This window comes from Bombus fervidus, chromosome 11, assembly GCF_041682495.2.
Source record: "Bombus fervidus isolate BK054 chromosome 11, iyBomFerv1, whole genome shotgun sequence".
NCBI lineage: Eukaryota > Metazoa > Arthropoda > Insecta > Hymenoptera > Apidae > Bombus > Bombus fervidus.
In genome coordinates this window covers 791,872-814,651 of record NC_091527.1, presented here as the reverse complement: position 1 = coordinate 814,651, position 22,780 = coordinate 791,872, and the positions used below count along the sequence as shown (strand labels likewise).

Genomic DNA, 22,780 nt, shown 5'->3' with positions numbered 1-22,780 from the left:
ATCTCCTTCCGGTGGAACGTCTTTTAAACCGTTTACTTATCCTTACCGACAGGGAAAATGTTCCGTTGAGTTTGCTAAATGGGCCGACCAAGTCACCTGGACAACCGTCGCCGTTTCAGAAGCCACGGTCACGCTGCACTCTCTTACTTCCTGTTCGAATAATGTTGATTGTTTTGTGAACTACTAGTAGTTCAACAGTTTCCTCGAATGGTTTTCTACCCTTCGAGATGGAGAAGGAATTGAAGTTATAAATTGTTATAGGTATTAGACTAGCGAAAGACTTCAATTTTTGTAAGGAACGATGAATTTACTTTATTGTTTTTGGGGTTGACTTTAGTGCTTCTTATATTTATGAGTCGTTGAGAATATAGAATTATAGTTTTCTTTTGGATAATGAATATCTCTGCTTTGCCTAGGAAGTTGTGTTAATTATTATTAATTTATATTTTATTATTATTAATTATTTTTTTTAAATCGAGACTTACAGTAGTTTGGTTTAGGTTAAAATAGGTTCTATATATCGAGATATATTTCAATTTAAGTATTTTCAGTTTCGGTAGTATAAGTCAATCATTAATTTTCCGTCAAGATTGTGTATCTGCTAGAATATTTTCTGATGAAATTTTCAAAAATATCGCATAACATGTAATGTATTCATAAAAATGTTCAATGATAAGTATCCCAATACTTTCATGAGTAACTATATACTACATAAAATTTTTGACGCAAACGATAAAGACTTTCTTTCTTCTTTTGTTTACTCTTGTAAAAAATAATGGCTATTACGATCGGATAACGATACAAAACACCTCGTACAGAGACAAAAAATGTCGAGAAACTCGTGGTTGCGATGATCGTAGATGCGGTTTTCCCGAGTACAAAGGTTAGGCTGTCAATAAAGTGGTCTAGGGCGGATGCGAAGGCCGAATGTGACAATCTTTAAAAATTCACAGAGCTGCAATGCGTCGCGATGTCTAACACGATCACGTCGACGTCAGTAACGTCTTTAGACATCCAGACGGATCGATGCCCTCGTGTTCGCGAATGAAGAAAAGTCCGAACTTCACAGTCGTCATTCGATTTTCGTTGTAATTACATTTCTCTCTGCCCCTTTCTCTTTTTCCCGGAAGAGGAACGAGAATCGAAGTCGTTCGGCCATTTTTATGAATGACACCACGAGGGCAACCATCTCTCGTCCTCTAGATATTGAGAGGAATTTATTTCGAGCGGAGTCTCGACGTAGTGTGATTAATAATCGAATAAATTGCGCCATTTCTATTTCAACGTTCTTCACGTGATACAGTCGTTGCTAAATTTGAACGCAAACAGACAATTTGATCTCAGCCATCAAATGAACCATTTCGTAAGGACTTTTCTTCAAACTATGTGCCGCTGTCGGCTAAAATGTCCGAGAAAATATTTAGCCTTCGCGTCGAGAAGTGTTTCGCAAATTATTGCTATTGCTATTATTGCTATTGGTTACTTTCAGGATTTATTGGATCGTTTTACTTCGGGTTTCGTGAAAATTGCTATTTTACGTATATTAGATGGTTTTAATGATATTATTAACTAATACATAGATCCCAACTAAACCTTCCATAATTTCTTTAAACCATCTTCTTATACGCGATCTATTATAGTGTCTTCCAAATTAGCTCCTCATAATTTTAATTTTAATTCTATCATCACAAGACATTGTTCATCTATTTTTCACGAAAAGCCTCAATCATATTATATTCGACCCAACTATTTACATCTCGTTCCAACCGAACTTCTTCAAACAATCTTCTCATGCACGATCTATTTCAGCGTATTCTAAATTAGAATTCCTCCCAATCTTGATTCTAATTCTATCATCACAAGACGTTGTTCGATATTAGCAATCGTAACTACATAATGAAATAATAATCATCAAATACATCATCTCCAAAAACTTTTTTGGGTGCATTAAAAAAATCGCTGAATTCAGCAAAGTAGTGTTCCATTTCATATTTTCAACATCTAAGACCCAACTACCTCTCTATGTTTGAGTTTAAACTTATCCATCAACCAATCTCTACCATATCTACGATTAGTTTCATCGCAGTCAACCAAACCAATCTACAGACGAAACAGACTTATTTTTTACTTTTGTAGTACCAAGTTTTTCGTAATCGTATGGAAATATTACTAAACGATACGAAATTTTAATAGACTCGGACCTTATTAATTAATAGATAAATACTACAATAAATGGCGTATTAATATTTTTAGTGACCATTATACTTGAAAGAATTTGCATCTACAACAATAGAAATACTATGTATTATGATAATTGTCGTATAGTTGGACGAAAATAGTTGGAGTGAATTCAATAACCCCTTCGGCCCACTTCTGTCGTAAGTTCACTCATGGTTGTGATACACGTGTTTGCGTATGCACACCGTCCGGGCGCGCTCTTACGTCCCCTTTCATTGTCACGAATTTCATGCACGTACGTACTTTCGCGTAGTTTGTACCTTTGCGCGTCGATTAAACTTACCATCCTCCAACCGCCACATTCCAACCCCTTTGCCCCTTTACGACAACGTATATCCGAGCCGTTACACGCGTCTCCGTGTCTCCGCGAGATACCGTGGAAACTAATTGCCACTAATTCCGTGCATCGCTACTCATACCGTTCTGAACTACTTCGAACCCCTTGTTGATACGTGGTCCTACTCTGTCTGTTTGTCTGTTTGTCTATCTGGCTCACTCTCTCTTTCTCGACTAGCTCTGCCTCTCTCTCTCTCTCTCTTTCTCTACCTTGTTTCTTGCTTGCTGGGTGTACTCCGGTACCCAGAGGTTGTTCGATCCTGTTGATGCGCCCTGGCTAACTCAGTATCAATTCAGTTCGGTTGATCGGTGGAATGTTGGTAATTTTGGAAATACAAATGAGCTGATCTCACCGGATAATAGAGATTGTGATGTAACAGAGTTGTTGGAATTAATACCATGCGATATAATTAATGGACTCTGAATTGTTTTGGGTGCAAGAGAAAGTTTTCCAGCAAAATCTGTTCGCGGTAAATTTTTTGCTGAACTTCTCAGAAAGAATTATTCTCTATTAATTTTCCGGGTATTTAGATGATTTATATTTAGGCTGCTTATGTTTTCGAAATACGAATGATTGCATAAATAGAAATTGCTTTATGATAAAATTTTGGGGAATTATGATATGGGATGTTCAGTTGTGGTTTAATTTTTAGTTTGTAATTTAAACCGACAATTGTTGTTTGTAATGTTATGACATTCAATTATCTTGCTTAAAAGAGAATTAACCAGTAGTTTTAAAATTTTAAGAAACATCTTTTAGAAGATTATAGAATTTATATAGAATTCTGAATTCTGAAAACACCTTTTAGAAAAGAATTAACTCCTCTTTTATTAAGCACATATTTACTAACGATATAAGTATATTACGCTAATGAAAAGTTTGGATCGCTAATCTTCTTGTGTAGAATACAGAATTCTAGAGAACGGAATACAATATAAAATATAATAAGACAAGGAAACTGGACATAATTAAAGGGAGGAAGAGAGGGAAGTAGATGGATGGGAGAAGTAATGCACCTAATTGGTAAAGCTCCCTAACAGTACCTTAGATGAGAAAACAGTGGAGGCTAAAGGATGTATTTATATATACCTACAGGGTGGTTAACGGCGATACCGTTAAGAATTCTATATTGAGGTGTGATCCTTACAGTACTACGAATTTAGCAACGCCGCCAATGATATTTAGAACTACAGGTCAATAAAACAAGTATTAGTAAGAAGTAACAAAACAATATGTTTTGTGTCCAATAAATATATTATAATATAATTTAATTTATATTATATATAATTTTGAAACATTTTATACACAAATGTTTTACATATGCAAATAAAATATGTCTCGTTTCGATAAATTTTAACGCGTTTCGAGTACATTTAAAATTCTTATCCTTTCCCTACAAATTTTTAGCACAAAATTTTAGCAATAATAATCATGAGCCACACTATCGATTTATACCATGGTTATATCGTACATATTTCAACAAAAACCTATTGAACGCTATAAATATGTAATTCAGACACTTATCTATCGTAGTTTCTTTCAAAAAGCATCGATCACTTGAAGGGATATAAATAATTCAAATTTCTTTCAGCACGAAGATTCGTAACAGATCCACCAAAGATGATAACACGATTACAGAGTTACTTTTTAAAAGCACCGTTGCTGTACTAATCCCACGCTTCTCACGCGAACTTTGATCTCCATCTAAACCTTATATAATTTCAATCAAGCGAATGTAAAATTATAGGCCCTTCGAATCGGATTTCCGGATCATCAACGAAGCCATTCCCAATAGACGAAAGTCAATAAATAAAAAGAAAAGCACACGTATTCAACTTCTTTGTGCCTCTTACGAAAAAGAAAACTTCTGAAAAGCGTAAAATGAAATCATGAAAGTTTCCTAAACTTCCTTCCAAGAAATATACTCAAAACGTGCACTCCAGAGAGCGATTCGGAGTTCGAACGAAACGTGATCAAATTTTAAAGAACGCTATATTTAATTACGCGGAAGTCCCCGGGCCAAGACCGATAAGAATTTTTTTGGAAGTCGTTAGCGTGAGAATCTCGTGAAGATTAATCTGTTCCTCCGATTATATCTTGAAGTATTCTGTCGAAACGATTCCGATAACCGCGACGATAATTGGTCAAAGACCCCATAAAACAGCGGAAACACTATCAGGATGATTAACATTTTCAGTGGCCCGCCCGGCAGGAATGTCGCAACTTATCAATAGGTTAGTGTATGCAGATGCCGGATGCGTTACGGGTGTTTGTGACTCGAGATGATGCATGAACATCGATACACCGGTTACTGTTAATTAGATACATTAATTAACCGCTGTTAATGATCATTACAAAGCGTCTAGGAGCAGCACTGGGATAATGCGTACCGGTCGATTCTTCGCTCAAATGAGTTTTGGCTCATCAATTTCTTTGATGCTGATAATGCGCTCCTTAATGTATCGTTCCGGCTGATTTAAAAGAAGAGAGTAACGTCGTGCCGGATAAACCCGATTACATATTCTATCGTAAATATGCACAAGTATCGCCGGATAAGAGGATTATTTTGCTTCTTCGTATATTATTAGTTAGAAATTTAATCTATACGAAGGTTGGGGGGGGGGGGAGATGTACAAGTTGCGACTGAAATTTAAGGAATCGTATTATCAAAGTTGATAAGAGATATAGTGAAACGTTTGGGTAATATTTGAAACGTTAGTGGTGAATTGAAAAGAGAATGTTCGAAATAGATTTAGAATAAAGCAAGAAATTTTTCGATCGAATAAAATTTTGAATAAAATCAACTCTCTATTAACCATTTATCATTACCATGTTATTTGAGATATTCAGAAACTGCATTGAACAACTCCATAAATTGAAAAGCAAAAAATAATGATGATCTTATAAAGCTTGTACTTTAAACTTGTCATTACTTACGTCTTTTTGTAGTGATTAAATTTATAAAAATAAATCATTTACTTAATAAAATATTATTCGTGTAAGTACGTAATACGATTAAAAAATTGATAAGAAGTGGAGTTGATCAGTTTCAGTTTGGCTTTCGAGAAGTTCATATTTCACTACTATTTTTATCCCGCAAACTTTAAGACTATTTATTTATTTATTATTTATTTATTGCACACACTTACATGGACTAGGAGAAAAGAGAAAAAAGAACATCTTAAAGCTATCGATTGAGTCTATCGATTCTTCTAGTTACAGTCTAAGAACAATCTTCTAGTTACTGTTTTTTTTATAACTAGCGCATCTGCATATGGAGGGCGAGCACGAACTCACGTTGTCATTTTCAACAAAAAGCTCAAATTTTCCTCTTCTGCTTGAATTAGTCCAATTAAATACTCTCGCCTTATTAACAGCCGCGCACCCGTGTGTTCCTTAAAGGTGCATGCGAGAGAAAGAACTTCGTCCTCTGATGAAAATATAATTAAGGAACTTGCTTTGTGGCATTTGACTCAATCTGGTAAATGAAACTAGAAATACGACCAAGAATTTTGTCGAAAAGTTTATTCAATAATATTGTACGTAGTATCGTAATTAGTATTGAAATTTAAAAGTAGAAAGATATACAGAATACATATAATACGCAAAGTGTAATATTCTTCTTCCTATTATTATGAATTCTATTCTGTACCTTCACGTGATTATCTGAGTTCATCTTTCCCTTTTTTTTTCATTATTTTCAATGAAATTTCTTAATTTCGAGGAAGCTATGCAAGAATCATTGGTAATACGTGTAACTTCTTGCTTTAATTTCATTTAAAGTTTTTGAAATTTCTCCTAAAGCTTCTCAAATCTTACTGTCTGTTGATACAAGAACGAGATTGAGATATTTAGAATTCAAAGGCTGTAGCAGAATCAGCTTCGCATGAATGCTAGCAAATAAATTCAAAGATAGCTGGATTATGATTTTATAAATTATTAAATTGTTTGATAAGTTCTTAGCGCAATTTAAACAAAAGAATATCGTTTCTTTCAAATGGACGTAAAATTTGTTCAAACTCATCGAAGAGAGAAAAGAAAGATCATTTGGTAAAATTCATAACGAACCGATTCTAGTCCTACCAAAATAAAAAACTATTCGAACAATCCAATATATACAGTGGCGGATGAAAGAAAGTTTATAAAGTAAAAAATATAAATTGACACCAAAATTAAAAAAAATGGATCTATACATAATAAGAGCCATTATTCTTAATCTCTCTCTTCTTATTTATTATATTCGATAATAAATGGCTGTTACTAACATGGTAACATATCTTCAATACAAAAAATTACTCAAATTCATAGTGTATCGATTTTAAACTTCGTTTTATCCGCCGCTGCGTACAGATATAAAATATCATTGCGTAAATATAAAACAAGTTTACAAAGAAAGTAAACACCACGAGATGTTGAATGATTTTTCAAGTTGGAAAAGCGACCGAAGAAAATGGAACAAGTCCGGAAATAACGACGATTTCAAGAATGACTTGTTTCGTCTCTTCGCAATAATATTATACCGAACGACGGCTGAATTATGCATCATGGCAACATAAATCACTATAATAGTTAGCACAGACACTTAGCACGTGGCAAGGTCATAGGCGATCCGTCATTAATGCTTAATGGACGGCATTAATTCGTTATTGTCGGTGAACGATGGTGGGAGGCATCGATAGGAAGTCGCTGGCGTAGTCGCTGTGAAGTCGTAAACGTAACAATATGTTGGCGATCGGCACGACGTTAACCCCGTTATCAGCCACGAAAAATGGGAATAACTGTGGGGCTGGTGCAGAACGTCTCTCCGGATCAGAGACTTGGAAACTCAATAACGCAGGAAAACGCATCGAGAAATCTGTCGAAATAAGTGAAACACGATGTCGCCAGGTTTTTCGAGATACTTCCGTGTCTTCGTACGCTTTTACGGGATTAACGTCAGCAACGATCGATCGGTGAACAGTTCGGATTGTGGATTATGGAGTAATTCTTAACTTACTTTACCCTTACTTTATAATATTGAATCATGTACGAAGATATTTTTACAAATTCCATACAGCTTAATAATATGAATAATACAAATCTTATATTAGACATTATTTTTTATCCCCGCGTTTAATGTCAATTCAATTATATTCAAATGAGAGTTAAGAAAACTCAATTTTCTATCTTTCGAAAAAAGAACTTTTTTCAATTAACCTGATATGACTCTGAATATAATTTAACATAGGCGAGAATTAAAAGGTCAATTGATCGTTCTATACGACATAAAATTATTAAATTATTAAAATTATATGTAGTTTTATTATAAACACCTTAAACTTATTGAAACTAAATAATGTCTTTTTACAAAAAAAAAAAAAAAAAGAAACAAACAGATTATATACTTTTAATAATCGTAGAATTTTATGTTGTAGAGAACAATCAACTGATTTTTTCACTACAACCTAGGTTAAAGAAATTATATTCGTATCATATGAGACGTTAGGTCAATTGGGAAACTCTGCCTGTTTCTTTTTTAAAGACAAAAAATAAATTTTTGTTTGTTCCATGTTAGAGTATAATTGGAAATTTACAGAAGTTTTTGAAATAGAAGATTATAGTCTATAATGTGTCACTTATCGATAATTCGCTAATATTAGTAATTAATAAATGATTATCCAAAAGATCCCAGAGTAGAGAATGTATTTTTTAAAAAGATAAAGCACGTTATTTTCGACTGTGAGACGAACATTCGATATCACTATTTCACTATTACGGTTCTTTCAACTTAACCACTTAATATTTCAGAACTTGTTCGAATCAGCACACTAAAAGTTTTTCTCTGGAGATTAATGATACTCTCATTTTTCGATAGATCTAAAATACAATATGAAAGCACTTAACTTTCCTGGCACTTCGATCCTACGATACATCACAGCCCAAGCATAGTACAATCGCTAAAAGAAGAATTAACCATATCCGTCAGTCAATCTTCTTTCTCTCTGACAAACAAAGACGATATGGTCACGTAAACATCCGTAAATTTATGCAAATTGATCGAAAACGAAAAACGCCGTAAAGGTTTTGCCAATCAATTTTTATCGGACATATCTCATCAAATAACAGACAGCTACGGAATTAATCGCTCTCATAATACGTTATACGACACGATATTTCATTCCAGTAAATGTTAATCTCCTTTCTTCCTACTATCAATCACAATTATCACGGGAATTATATCCAGAAGTGACAAACGCGAATAACATTTAAATTATAGATTCATCCATAATTACGTATCGCTCTACTGTCAGAAGATTCTGAATTTTTGTTTTACTACTATGATAAATTATATTATAGCAAGTTTCGTCCAGATCCAAAAAATGTATTCAAATAACAGATACATCGCGAAAGCCTGCTATAAATCAGAGATACAGAAAGGAGTTTTATAATTTGAAAAAAAAAGAAAGGTAGTTTATTGTAGCGCTATAAAATATTTCAACTTTTTCAGTCTTCTTAAAACTATAGCATCCAAATGGGAGAAATTGATTAGAAAAAAACATTAGAAACAAAATGTTGATGAACGTTGATCCTTAATGGGTTAAAGAATCGGTGAAAATGATTATTTTCACTCACGAATATAATTATCCATAAACTTTTCGCTTCAAACAAAGACAAGTGTTTATACCGTATTTTACGTAGAGCAATAGCAGATTGTATTTCAATAATTCTCTCTATAGTATAAATGGAATATACTTGTATAAAGGAAATACTGACAAAATAATAACTGTGATGTTCCTGGTATTAAAGAACACAAATAAGTCCTCAAATTATTAAGTAAATAATTCACAAAGAGAAAGATAACTAAAGACAATTGTCTGTCGGATTATCCTTTATTCGAGACGATCCTCGAAGAAGTCGGAGGTCGATCGTTATTTCCAACAGCTTCCGCAATTGACATTCAGCTACAACGATACCTAGAGAGAAGAGAATACTCGGTGTAACCTGACAGAAGATCCCACGCGACTTCGACTCTGGGACGGAAGTCTCGTTCGGTTCGCCTAGAAATTCAATAATACTTTGTACGTGGAAGCGGAAAGTAAAAGAATGTATAGATACATACGGATCGTACCCCGACAACAGCAGAAGGAGGACGAGCAAAGGACTATGAGTAGAAAAGAGGCTGACCTTTCATTGATTAGATCACTCAGAAAATTCTACGCGATATCCGGCACCCGCCTACCGCACTTTTTCCATTCCCCTACACGTGAAGAACTTTTGTCGCTCATTCCTCCCTCTGAATTCCATTTTCGAACGCCAGTCGCGAAGTTAATACTTTTTGATGTTAAGTTTCAATTCTCGTTATTTTGGTTGATCAGTTAGCAGATTGAAAATAGTAAGATCATAATGTAAGTACGCCCGGGAGGTGGGGGGAAGGTGCTTTTGAGAAGCAGATGAAATTTCTGCTTTGAGAGCAGCGAATTTTTAATCGCTAATATTGTTTTGTAACTTGAAAATAATCAACTTTTGATGGTGGTATTTTTTGAGAGATTGAATTTTCAATAGTCAATTTTGTCTAGATATTGAAAATAAGAAACTTCCAAGAGTGGTATTTTTAAAAGGAATAATTTCGGGAGATGGAAGAGCTTTTTGCTTCGAGAACAGTGAATCTTCAATTATTATTTGTGTCTGTAAATTGAAAATAATGAATATCGTGCCGTGCGGGGGGAGGGGGCGGTTGATTACAAGAAGCAGAAGGAATCTGTGCGTTGCGAAAAGTGAATTTTGAATAATTACATTTCTCTGTAAATTGAAACTAATGAACTTTAGATGATGGTATTTTTCAGAAGATTGATTTCAAGAAGTAGAAGGGATTTATATGTTGGAAATATTAAGGTAAAAACATAATTATTTCCATTTTAATGGGGAAATACGTGAGATAATTTTTTCAATTATAGTATACTTATTGATAATGGTAAAAGATTAATTAACCTCTTAGACATACTCTGTTTTATGAGCATCGAGTTCATATCAGTGGTAAAGGGATGCACCTTAATGATGTTAGTATCCTTCGACAGCAGATAGCTTCCTATCCATATACCATGTATACTTTCTATATACACATACACACATATGTATATGTATATATTATGTATTATATATTACCACGAAATCTGATGCTGTTCCTGGCTTGCGGTTGACAAGGACTTGGAAATGACGTAGGGACATCGATGATATCATTAATGCTTAATCATGGATAGTGCTCCATAATCGTGTTACCTTTGTTCTGTACGAATATTAGATAGCAGTCGATCACTCATCTACAAAGTCGCGGATCAAAAGGCTCAACTTACGTTCCACCGTTCAAAGCCTAGTGCTACTATCAAGGGACTTTTGACGTGGGAAAATCATCGATGTGGATCGTAAATTTCCTTAGAAACACGCATACTGTTAATTTTATCTATAATTTCAAGTAATCCAGTTCCTTTAAAATATTTTACATTCCAGATATTCCGATGGCAGTAAATGTAGTATGTTTATAATAACGATTTTTCGAAAATGAAGGGACATTTAGATGTTTCACCGTTTATTAAAATACTTATTAGAAAAAATTTTCTACTTTCGGAACAAAAAATAATCATAAAAACGTAAATAAAAATCATAATTAAAAGTTATCGCAAATTAGGTATAATGTATTTATCTTTTAATAAAGATTCTGATAAGAATGAAGAAATAGAATGTTTAGAAAAAGTAACAATAGATTCTAATTGATTTTCAAAGATGAAAGAATATTTAAATATAATTTGTGTATATTAGAATATAAAAAGGACATAATAATAGATAATGAAATTTCCTATTCCTAGATATATATGTCTTTCATATCAATTAAAATTAAGACATATTTTTCTGTATCGATAAAATTTCACGTCATAAACTATAAAATTTATAAGAAATAATAATCTAGGGGAAGGGGCAATACTTAATGGATAGCGTGGATAACATAACTTTTTCAGGAACTGATTTCCGAGTCAATGAATTGGAACTGTACATGCATTTCTATTTCTCTTTCAGTCACTCCAGTCTGTCACCACGGTCAGGTAAAGGTGTTCGGTGTAGCACGACAGGAAACCACGAGGATACCGTGCGAGCTCGAGGCAAATCCACCGGAAGTAACGTTTACGTGGAAGTTCAATAACACAATGGAGGCGATCGACATACCACAGGCACACGTCACCAGCGAACGAACACGTTCCACAGCCTCTTACACACCAATGACAGAGTTGGACTATGGTACTTTGCTTTGTTGGGGCACCAACGATCAGGGTACCCAGCTCGAGCCCTGTGTCTACCATATTGTGCCAGCTGGTGAGGGTTCTTCACGTTATAAATAGAGACTTAATAGAATATTATCATGTTAACAAATATAATTTTATCAGTTCGATATTTTAAATCCATTCCCTTTATACTTTTTCAATTTCATGTTCGTTTATGAAAAACGTTTGCTTTGTATTTTTATTTTCGCTATATTCAATTTCTTCTAGATTTTGTTCTGAGACATTTTAAGATGGAGAAGCAAAACTCTCTTTTCCTAAATTATTTTCATAAAGAGAAGCATTTTTATAAACATACTGATATGTACCATACTACTTTAAACACTTTGTTGATGCTGATACTTCATATAAAGGAATAATCCGCATTAAAAGCATTAAAGAGTTCCTACAAATTACAGCATCTATATTTTCTGTCATAGAATATTATCAAATACGATAATTAATGAAAACTTCCAAACAGCAAACCATAAATTCCTCAACACTGAAACAAAAAGAACATACTTTACGTTCTTTCCTCTGCTACCTTTCAAAAATGCTTTTACCTAGCTAACAATCAAAAACAAAAAAGAAAGAAAGTTAAATTCAAACATTTAGAAAAATATCTATGTTGAGAAATATCATGGTAGAAATGAACAACACTAAGAACAGCAGACAACTTTTGTTGAACATTAAAACATTCATTCTTAACAGGCGGCGGGCGTTTCAAATACGTCGAGATATTCGCGGGCGTCTTCGGATAATCCTTTAATTCCAAAGAGAATTCGCATTACCGTGAATAGAAAACGCGAGAACGTTGACATAATACGCGTTGAAAATATATCTCCACGTGAAAATTCCATTCGGTTCTTGAAATCACGTGGCTATCTTCACAGGAATGAAGCTTCGCTCTTGATTATGCAACAATTTGTAAGACGGAAATGAAGATTTTTAGTAAACATAAATCGTGAGAATTTATTGGCGGCGGAAAGGGGAGTGGAAAACTGGCAAATAAGGTATAGAACTGCAGAATAATCCTGGGAAATGTGTCTCCCGTGGGATGGTTGATAGACATAAATTAGATTTAAAAAGTTTCCTCATTATGCAGATTAGAAACAACGACAGCCGACTTCGTAGCCGGGACATTCGTTTCCTTTCCGGTGTCTCGCTCCTTTCTGCGTTTGACGACCTCTTAACGAAACGTTACGGGAAAGAACGACCACCCTTTCGTGTTCGATCGAAGAAGTTGCGAAGTAGAATTTTCTCAATGTAACATATTGCCAAGATTGTTACAGAGAAACCGTAGATTCCTCTGTGTTCAATCCAAGAAATAAGGAAGTGGAATTTTCTCGATGAAACGCGTTGCGTAAGACAAATTAAATTTTGAAGATTCCTACAGAAAAGTCGATCAGTTCATTGCATTTGATCGGAAGAATGACAAAATGAAATTTTCCCAATGGGACATGTTACCTAACATAAATTAAATTGCAGGAATTCTTACGGACATAATTTTGAAGTCTGTTAGTCAGGTGATTAATCCTTTATTATAATATGACGAAAGTAAATCATTTGTGGGATTTATAAGAATTATTCATATTATTATGAATATGAATTACATGCTTTCCTTTTTGGCGAACAACAAAATTTTTACAATACCTGGTCCTACGTATATTTCCCACTCTTTTTTCCTAGTTTCTTTAAGATTTTGATGTTGTATAGTATTTGCAGATTAAATTTCGTTCGTATACATTTAGCACTGTAGGTTTGTACGTATACTAATCTACTAAAAAATCAACGTATCTATACATCTATTAAAAATCTAAACGTCGGCTTTGTCAAACGTTTCCCAATTCTGTAAACTTTCACGAGTATGATACCAATAGCGGATCTCTCGAACCACTTTCGCTAAGTCCTATGAAACATGTGAAAACGCGACTGTTCCGTATCGAGGACGTGCGAGGATGCGACAACGTAGATGGCCACGTGACTACGTGGCAAACGCACTTTAGTACCGTGGGTGAGCATTAAACCAGTGAAATGACGCAATAAAAAGCGCTATTAAAGAGGATGTTGCATAAAACGTAGTCGTCCAACGAGAACTCAGCCCCATCTGGAAAGGAAAACCTAACTAAGCTCGTATCTGTTGATTAAAGACGACTGAGAAACGGCGTCGTTTGATAGACACCAGTTTCACCGGTTCGTACGTGAACCGGGAGACACTCGAAGATGGTCTCTCTTGCCTTTCAGTATTCAGTTCTCGTCTAAAGGAGGCAGACGTTTGTCGTCGTAGTTTCATCAACTTCGGACCGCTTCATCTCTTGCCTGCTCGACGCAATCACAGGTCAGCTATCCCAGAGAGTTTCCCTGCCAGGATACACCAAACGACGCTACGTTGAACAGAGATAGCTTTACTACGTCTTTAACCGACAGAGTTGTTACTTTTTAAACGATCGTTTTTCGCAAGCGAGAAAATGGAAGTTTCCGTAGGAAGGATCAGTAAAAAGAGTGGAAAGTGTGTGTACCAGATAAGACGTGGTGTGTTCGGACGTGATTTAAAAGTTCACATCGAATCATACTTGTGGAATGCTACATAGATCGTGTTGAATATTTTAAGAAGAGGCATTTTAAGTAGATTCTTTCTAGAATGCGTAGGATTTTAAAGAAGCTTTCAAACATTTTATAAATTTTCAAAAATTTCAATTCATGCTCGTAGTACTGTATTAGGATCGGTGGAATTATGCGATACATAAAATAGCACGAAACAATATGAAAAAAACAATATGATCTTTTTTATTGTGCCGCAACATAGCTACTTTGTTATATATGTAACGATTTGTGGGCGGATATGTAGTTGCTAATAAAACTATCTCGTATAAATTAACAATTTGGAAAAATATAACCGAAAAATAAACAATACTAAACTTCACTAGATATTAAAGTATACAAGTTTTTTGATAAAGATTCGAGATCTTGGTTAAAAGTGCATCAAATATACGATTGAAATGTTTCATTAATTTGACCGAACGTTTTCCTTCATAACTGCTTTACGCATGTTTATAACATATATCTTTTATTACAGTGGCTACAACCTACCCTTATTTTCTAATGAAACATTTTTAACGAGGCTCTATATTTCACTTCCTAATACATTTTTACACTCCTACAAAAATACCATCGAATGTTACAAAATTTGGACCTCGTCAAATAGTATGTGCTATAGTAAATGTAATAATGTACCACTAAAAAGAAAAAACTACTTTCTAAGCCATTATATACATATGTGACACAATCTCACAAAGGGTTACTGAAGATACACGCTACGTTGCCTAGACACTAGGAACTGTAGAAACTTGTGATTTGAGTCGCGATCGTACTAATTATTCGGCTTTGCAGGTCACCCAGACACGCCACACAATTGCTCTCTTCTGAACCAGACAACGGACTCGCTATACGTGGAGTGCACAGAGGGGTTCGACGGCGGTCTTCCGCAAAAGTTCACGATACAGGTGGACCGTGAGGTGGGAACCAGCAGTACGTCGTCGAAACCGAGCACGACGATCTACAATCAAACGAGCAAAGTACCGTCTTTTTCGGTGAGCAACCTCGAGCCTGGCACCACCTACGACGTACACATATACGCGAGCAATAGCAAAGGCCGCAGCGAGATGGTCCACTTCCGTGCAACCACGCTGAATCTGCCCGAAAGGCGAACAGGTGAGTTTCAATCTCGAGTTTCGATCTAACTCGGAATAATATTCAAAATTAATACACGAGCAGCCTATCTCTCACGAATAAGGATCAATTGTATGAGATCCATCGTTGAAATTAACGTGCCACACTCTTGTGATCTCCTTCGAGCACTGTCTGCTACGCTGCACGGCCTTGCATCGTAGAGCTCACGTGATTATCTATATTTCTTCTTCTTTAATGCTCCCACTCCTGTTCGTCCTCCATTTTTCTGACTCTTTCTCTCTGTCACGAACATAGATATATACGCGTGGCCCGCCTCTTTCTTTCCATGGTTCCGTTCCAACCATTGATCTCTCTGCTGCTCCTCATCGATCCTCCCGTTCTACTGCCCCCTCCCTCCCCCCCCCATTAGAGAAATACTCTCTTCGGCCGGTTTATTTACGATCCACAAGGCAAGAACGAGCAAACGCTGCAATACACGCGTCGATGAGTCTTCCGTGGACCAACTTTATATACCTGGAAATCCGAAATGGAACCTGACAGGGTTTTTCTCTAGAGAATTATGTTGCTGAAGGATTTTGACGGTTAAGTGACGATTCGATGGTATTCTGTGATTTCCTACCTTTCCTTCCTCTTTCTTTTTCTTTGCTGTTAAGATTGTTCCATCCGTAGGCAGACAGAATGTCGTTTGCGTTAGGAATGAGAGCGAAGCAAAATGTAAAAATTTATTAGAATTTAATATTTAATATTAAAATTAATTATTAATAATATTTAACATTTAATATTTTGATTTCTGTATATGTATACCTTTCAGATTGGTTTCAAATTTATAACCATCGTAACATTGTTACATGAGGTTTCAATTTTCAACGCTAATGTAATATCAAAATATTTTATATAACACACACAGCGTATATGTACAACATTTTCATAGTTATCAGTGCAGTACAGTTATCAGTACAGTTTATCATTAAGTGAAGAACAGATCGCATCGTGTTGCAAAGCGTGCTTTTCTCAAAGAGTTCACATAGTTCCATTATCTTGATTGGACTGCAGTTTTACAAAGAAAAAGATGTCAGTTAGTGTCGACATTGTCACATTGCAGTGTTTACTCGGTCTCTGGTATCGTAGACGTGCGATTAGGCGTTCGATATCGATCGTTTCGACCCTCGATCACCATCAGTCAACCCAAATCGACGGACTTCCGGTCCCTGTCGAACTCGATTATCGTCCCCTATACTCTACACAATTCACATCTTGTCAGCCATAGTGACACCGCGAACGAAAAATGTATCCAAACCACCATTCTAACGATTCTACGGATTTGACAATGAGAAAAATCTGTACATATTTTTCTAAATTAATTCCTTCTCTATTAACACTTTTCGTTCTCTTTCTCTCTTCTTTTTTATTTGGTACTCTATTCACTAGTTAGTTTGTGGAATTAATAAGGATGAAATAGAAATTAATCACTATAATTGGCGTTGTGATTTATGGGGATAATTAATTGACGGCAGTGGATTTAATTAATGGCTCGATTGTGGTAATAAACTTCATGGCGTTCACCTACGAATTGAACGAGTCTGGTTTGCTTTCGAATTCGACTCTATGGAAGCACAGTGATATTGTATGAAAATCGAGTTACCTATTGAAGCCTACGTCACTAAGCCTTGAGTTACCTACGACGCCTTTAGACTGATAAGAATGTCAATTGTTTCACTTGAAATCTCTGGAAGGTCGAACGATATTCAATTGTTTAATATTTGATTGTTTGTAATTAATTAGCGACGAGAACTTCCTCTAGTCAAAAAGTCTGATTTCCTGTTTATTTATCGAATGTTTCATAACAATCAAAATCAATTCATTAATTGCTTAATCCTTTCAGGACAAAGTTTTTTAAAGAACATTTTTTATTAGGCATCGATAAAACGAACAAACGCATTCCTAGAGTTTAATAAAAATTAATGAATACGTAGTGTATTAAATGTAGGATTTAGTAAATATGCAATAAGTAATTTATATGTACAAATTTTTATAAAAATATTGATGAATACAATAAAAATGTCCAAAAAATGTATTCGCTTATTAAATTGCATAATATATTTGTTGCGGTAAAAGTTCAAATTTCATTACTTATGGATATAATTACTTATGAAATTAGGATGTAATAGCATACATTAATTATAAAGCTTACATGTTTACTAAATTAGTATATTCACTATAATATGTGTTATTTATATATCCTGTTCAGTTATATAAAATGGTGGTATCTGTTAAACAATTAGTTTGTGGCAAAGTAACATACACTGTATTTTATAACTCTATTGTAATAATCATTAAAATAGCAAGTATATTACTCACCCTTTTTTGGAATACATCAAAAGAACAAAGAAACTCGATTCGTCCCGTTTTTTAATTACTGGCTTTTTCTATTCTTCAGCAATATTGAAATGTACATCCTGAAATCCTAATCAAAAAGGCTTGAAAAGTACTCACTGAAAAGTGTTAATCCATTAATCAATTATTCAACAAAATATCAAATACAATTATCCGTCCTGAATCGGTTAATCAATCCCAATATCATAAATCGCAAGTTAGAATCATATCAAATCAAAGAAAGACAATATATCAAATTAAAAAGAATCTGGAAAACAAATTCTTTTCTATTATATCTAACGAAAAGTAAATAAGAAAAATATTTACTGCATCTCGCACTTAATCAAACTTAATTAAACATCATAAGCATAACTTAAGTTAACATTATAGCGAGAGGACGAAGCAGATGAATTACCAAGAAAATTAATGAGGTACAGAATAGAAGGGTTAAAAAAGGGGATATTTTGGGAAAATCTCTCTTCTTTACGGGAGCCAGGAGATGAGGAGTCAGGTTCTGGAAAAGGAATCTCCCCTGTAGGCCGGTAAAATAATTTTGTCCCGGATTCCGACTCTGCCAGATTGCGAGCACATTCTTCCTGCTAATTGCTAACAATTAACGGTGGAACCCGGGGCCAAGCTGGCCGTAAACGCGGCCTGTGTACAGTACGCGTTAATAATGCGTGGCTAATTGGGGTAGGGGGCTTGGGGGTGGTCGGTGGCCGTCCTCCTCTCTTGTCGTTGACTCAACCTATTCTGTTCGTTGGCTAACTGGAAATCGGTGTACATCGTTTCTGGCTGTTGGCCCGCGTTCTAATTCTATCTGTGCATTTTATTAACAACAAACAGAGAATTCGATTGCGATATACGGTTTTTTATTTTTTTCTAATTCGATTAGAAGATGTTTTTATATATTCTTCGTAAATGCAGGCTATAGCAGGAGAACATAATATGTCACATTTTTTATTTTTTAGAAAAGAACGATTTTTTAAGCCACCATGTTAGTATACATATTGCCAAAATTGTCTTTTTATTCGGTTTTGGAACTGAACACGTATTATTCCAAAATAATGTTGTGTATAATCTTAAAAACAGTGCTCGACATAATGTTAAAAAATTAAATTAACATATTAGATATTAAAATATGAAATCGTTGTTTGTCTTAATAGTTGTGTTAGGCCTTGGAATTTGTAATGAAAGTTCGTCAGCTTCAAAGCTACTTTTAAGATGCTTATTTTTTAATTTAACAAGTTGTTTTCATTTCCAATTATATTGTATTAAAATATTATTTTCGTATATTTCGTTTCATTGTGCTCAGTTGTAAAATTGTTTGATACTAAGGCTATCTATTAAAATGGTTAAAATAATCAAGTTTTAATCTTTCATAGGAATGTAGATCGATAAGTTAGTTTTAAGGTTTGAACGATCTATTTTATTTACCACTTTGTATTAAACACACTATTAACTAAATCAATTAAAGGAACATTTAGAGTGCCATTTTTTATTTCTATATCCACTTTTTCTGTCTGTATATTTTTTTAGTTATTATTTTCAAGTAAATCATTATAACAACAGTGTATGAACAACATTTTAATCTATTAAGCCGATAGAATATCTATTTGTTTGAATTCTACACTAATATCTTTCATAAAAGCAATCCTCTAGTTATTTTTGGTAGTGTATATTTTCATATAAATTTCTTTGACACAAGTTTCACATTCCAATCGTCACCAATGCTAATATTAAAGTATATTTGATTAAAATAATTCATAATTGATCAAAAGGAACCTTCGATATTTGGTTTTAATCAATGGTTACACTCTTTACAAATAATTTTGCATTTTTATCGTGCCTGATTGCTGAATCGTTTGAGTTGGGTTTGATTTAGATTCGTAATTGATCAGAAGGCGCCTTTGACATTCCTATATACTTTTAATTAATGGAAGCATTCTTCATAAATGGTATTATGCTTGTTTGCAGAATCGATCGAGCTAGATTCGATTTAGGTGGTTTATAATTGATCAAAAGAAACTTTCGATATTTGATTTTAGCTTAATTTCATTTTATTCGACTTCAGAGCCGGCTAAATTAAGTTTGATTTAGGTTCTTCGTAATTGGTAACGCAAAATTCTTAATGTTTAATTTGATTCCTCATAGATGCTTTAACTTCAGTTTTCTCGGCTGGTAACGTTGATTGAACTAACTGAGCTTAACACGAATTTTTCTTATTTAAATAAAGCAAGCTTTTAATCTTCAATTTCATTTGTGTTCTAATATATCGTTCAACTTCGTTGAGCTTGATTATAGAATATCTTGAATTTACATATTTCTGATGATACCTATACTTTTGCATATAATTTTATTTGACAACTTGATTCGATTAATACATTGAAAATTCAAAAATTAAGTGAAATATTACCAAAGATCATCGATTATGGTTTAATCTTCTGAATGTCATTCTTCTGAATTATTATACAAATATCAAAGGAAATTAAATCTCTGTTAACAATAATAACATACTCTATCCGAAATGCAATATAAAAGATAGTACTCTAGTTGCATTTCATTTCTGATATAATCGATATCTCGAAAAAACAAGAGTTCCGCGAATTTTTTTAACGATTCTTTTCGAGGGTGTTTCAGAGAAAAACGGGATTAAATGGTGTTTAAACGTAGCACGACTATTCGATAAAAGTAACACGAGATTGTAAACCAGATAATTTTGTTTGTTCTCGAATGTAGTTGGATCTCTTGCGCGCAGTGGTTTGTGTCAATAAATGAGCTGGCAAAGTGTCAAGTAGTACGTCAGTGATATTCGCTTCAACTGCTCTTTACAGTTCGGTGAAACAGAAAAAAGTGATCCTTTTTTTCCTTCATCATGTACGGTTACCTGTTTTAAACAAGATGATAATATTGCAACATATTATCGACTTTCTCGCGTTCAAAATGCAAATGTTTGTTAATCACATTTGTGTAAAACACTTCGATACAAAAATTTTAATCCATTTTTCTAACGTTGAATATTTCAGAATTTTACATTTAAAGCTTTTTTTCGAAATCGTGAGAAAAAGCTTTAAATTTTTTCATTTCGAAATTAACGTTGCACTGAAACATTTATTATTCTAATATTCATATATAAATAAATAAAATTCTCTTGTTATAATAATAACGATAATTAAATGTTTCACTTAAATATTGTTCATGATCTACACTTTTAATTCTTCCTACAGAAATTTAAATTTAGATGAACTATGAATCTATTGTCTAATTATAAGCGAGCAGTGACTGAAACAATAGAAATGTTGCTTTATAGAAACATTATACTATAGAAATAATATACTTGATACTTCATACACTATCGTGAGTCATCTGCATTCTGCGTGTTTTCGCACTTTCAAATTTCTCATAAATGCTTAAAAACCCACCAACCCTACTAATCGAGTCGTTCACAGGTCAAAATGGCCGTATACAACTTCATTTTTGAATTTTTAAAAATTTTATTTTTAATTTTTAAATTTTCATATAATTCCAACTAATTTTCCCTACATATTGCTTTGCAAGATTAACCAATTTGACAAAGAAGTGGTTCAATTCCAGACGAATACTGACTAGGACGACAGGAATGTGTTAAACGAATCTCTATTCATCGAGACAGTTGATATCGTTGACCAACGTTGCTCGATTCTCACCAGTCGGTTTATTGGCTTGTGCCCTCGTCGAACTCGAATCTTCGCACGCCTTGGCGGGACGAGAAAGAGGGCAGGGGAAAAAAGATCCTGTCGAACAGTTCGGGCTCGTTCGCGCGTGTAAACGCTTCTTCCATCGAGCCAGACGAATATTTCGTTCGATAAAATAGCCACCTCACCGTACTTCCGACACGGACTTAGCCTCGAAACGAAAAGGCAGACGCTTGTTACGTAACGTGTTGGATCGAACGGCTCGATATCGATACCAACCTGTCTAATCTTATGGCGGATATCGATTACGCTTTGACGTTTATATTAAAACACGTTCGCGCACCGAATGAGAAACGTGAGCTGGGGCAGGTTGTTACGTTTTCGACTGGAAATTCGTTGCGATCGAACTTACTTAAAAAACGAGGACATCCGGGATGTTGCTTAAAAATCGGTTACGTCCGTCGCAATCTATCTGGAATTTCTTCTTTCAAGGAAATTCTTTTTGGATTAAAAGTGATGCATACGCGATGGTTTTTCATTTATTTTTGGTGTACTGAACGTTTGTTTCATTGGTCAAAGTTTACAAATTGTTCGATAAATAATGGAGGACTTTTTCCATTTTAACGATAACATCGAAGATAGGGACTGATTAAATAGTGGTAAATTAAAACGTTGTTGACATTAAATGTACTGAAAATGTATCGATAATTTTTTATAGAAACTTGTTGGATTACAATTAATTTCACCCTTTGACATTAGTTATACATAGTTGCATATAATTAATTAAGATAAATAGATATACGTAATTATATTTCTGTGACAATAAAATGTCAAAGTACCTCCATAGTCTCAGTAATTGCAAAGACAACAAATCTGAAACTCATTACTTCGACGAATATAATAGTTCTAATGTTAAAATAATTCTATACAGTTTAACCTTTACAATGACGAAAAACCGGGACACTATCAAAATATCGCCGAAAAGCAACGAAAATTCCTTTCGAAAAGCCCTTCACTGCCTTTTCACCCAAAACAAAACCAAAAGAGAGAAAAGAATCACACGACATGAACGTTTGCCAGCGTTGAGCACATCACCAACGCCGGACAAACGGAATACGGAAACGCGTTATCCAGGAACATAGGACCGAAGTAGTCCCTTCGACCGGACAAAAGGAAAGCAC

At 34.3% G+C, this 22,780-nt stretch overlaps 1 protein-coding gene across 6 annotated transcripts in view; it reads left to right on the top strand.

Moving 5' to 3' along the window:
- The window catches only part of LOC139992526 (nephrin), a 132,170-nt gene that overhangs the window by 92,404 nt on the left and 16,986 nt on the right, over positions 1-22,780 (top strand). For all 6 annotated transcript variants that reach the window (XM_072013432.1, XM_072013431.1, XM_072013430.1 and 3 more), the window contains exons 9-10: positions 11,624-11,917; positions 15,253-15,573. In XM_072013432.1, coding sequence (XP_071869533.1) covers positions 11,624-11,917; positions 15,253-15,573 — 615 coding nt within the window. The remainder of the gene's footprint in view (positions 1-11,623; positions 11,918-15,252; positions 15,574-22,780) is intronic.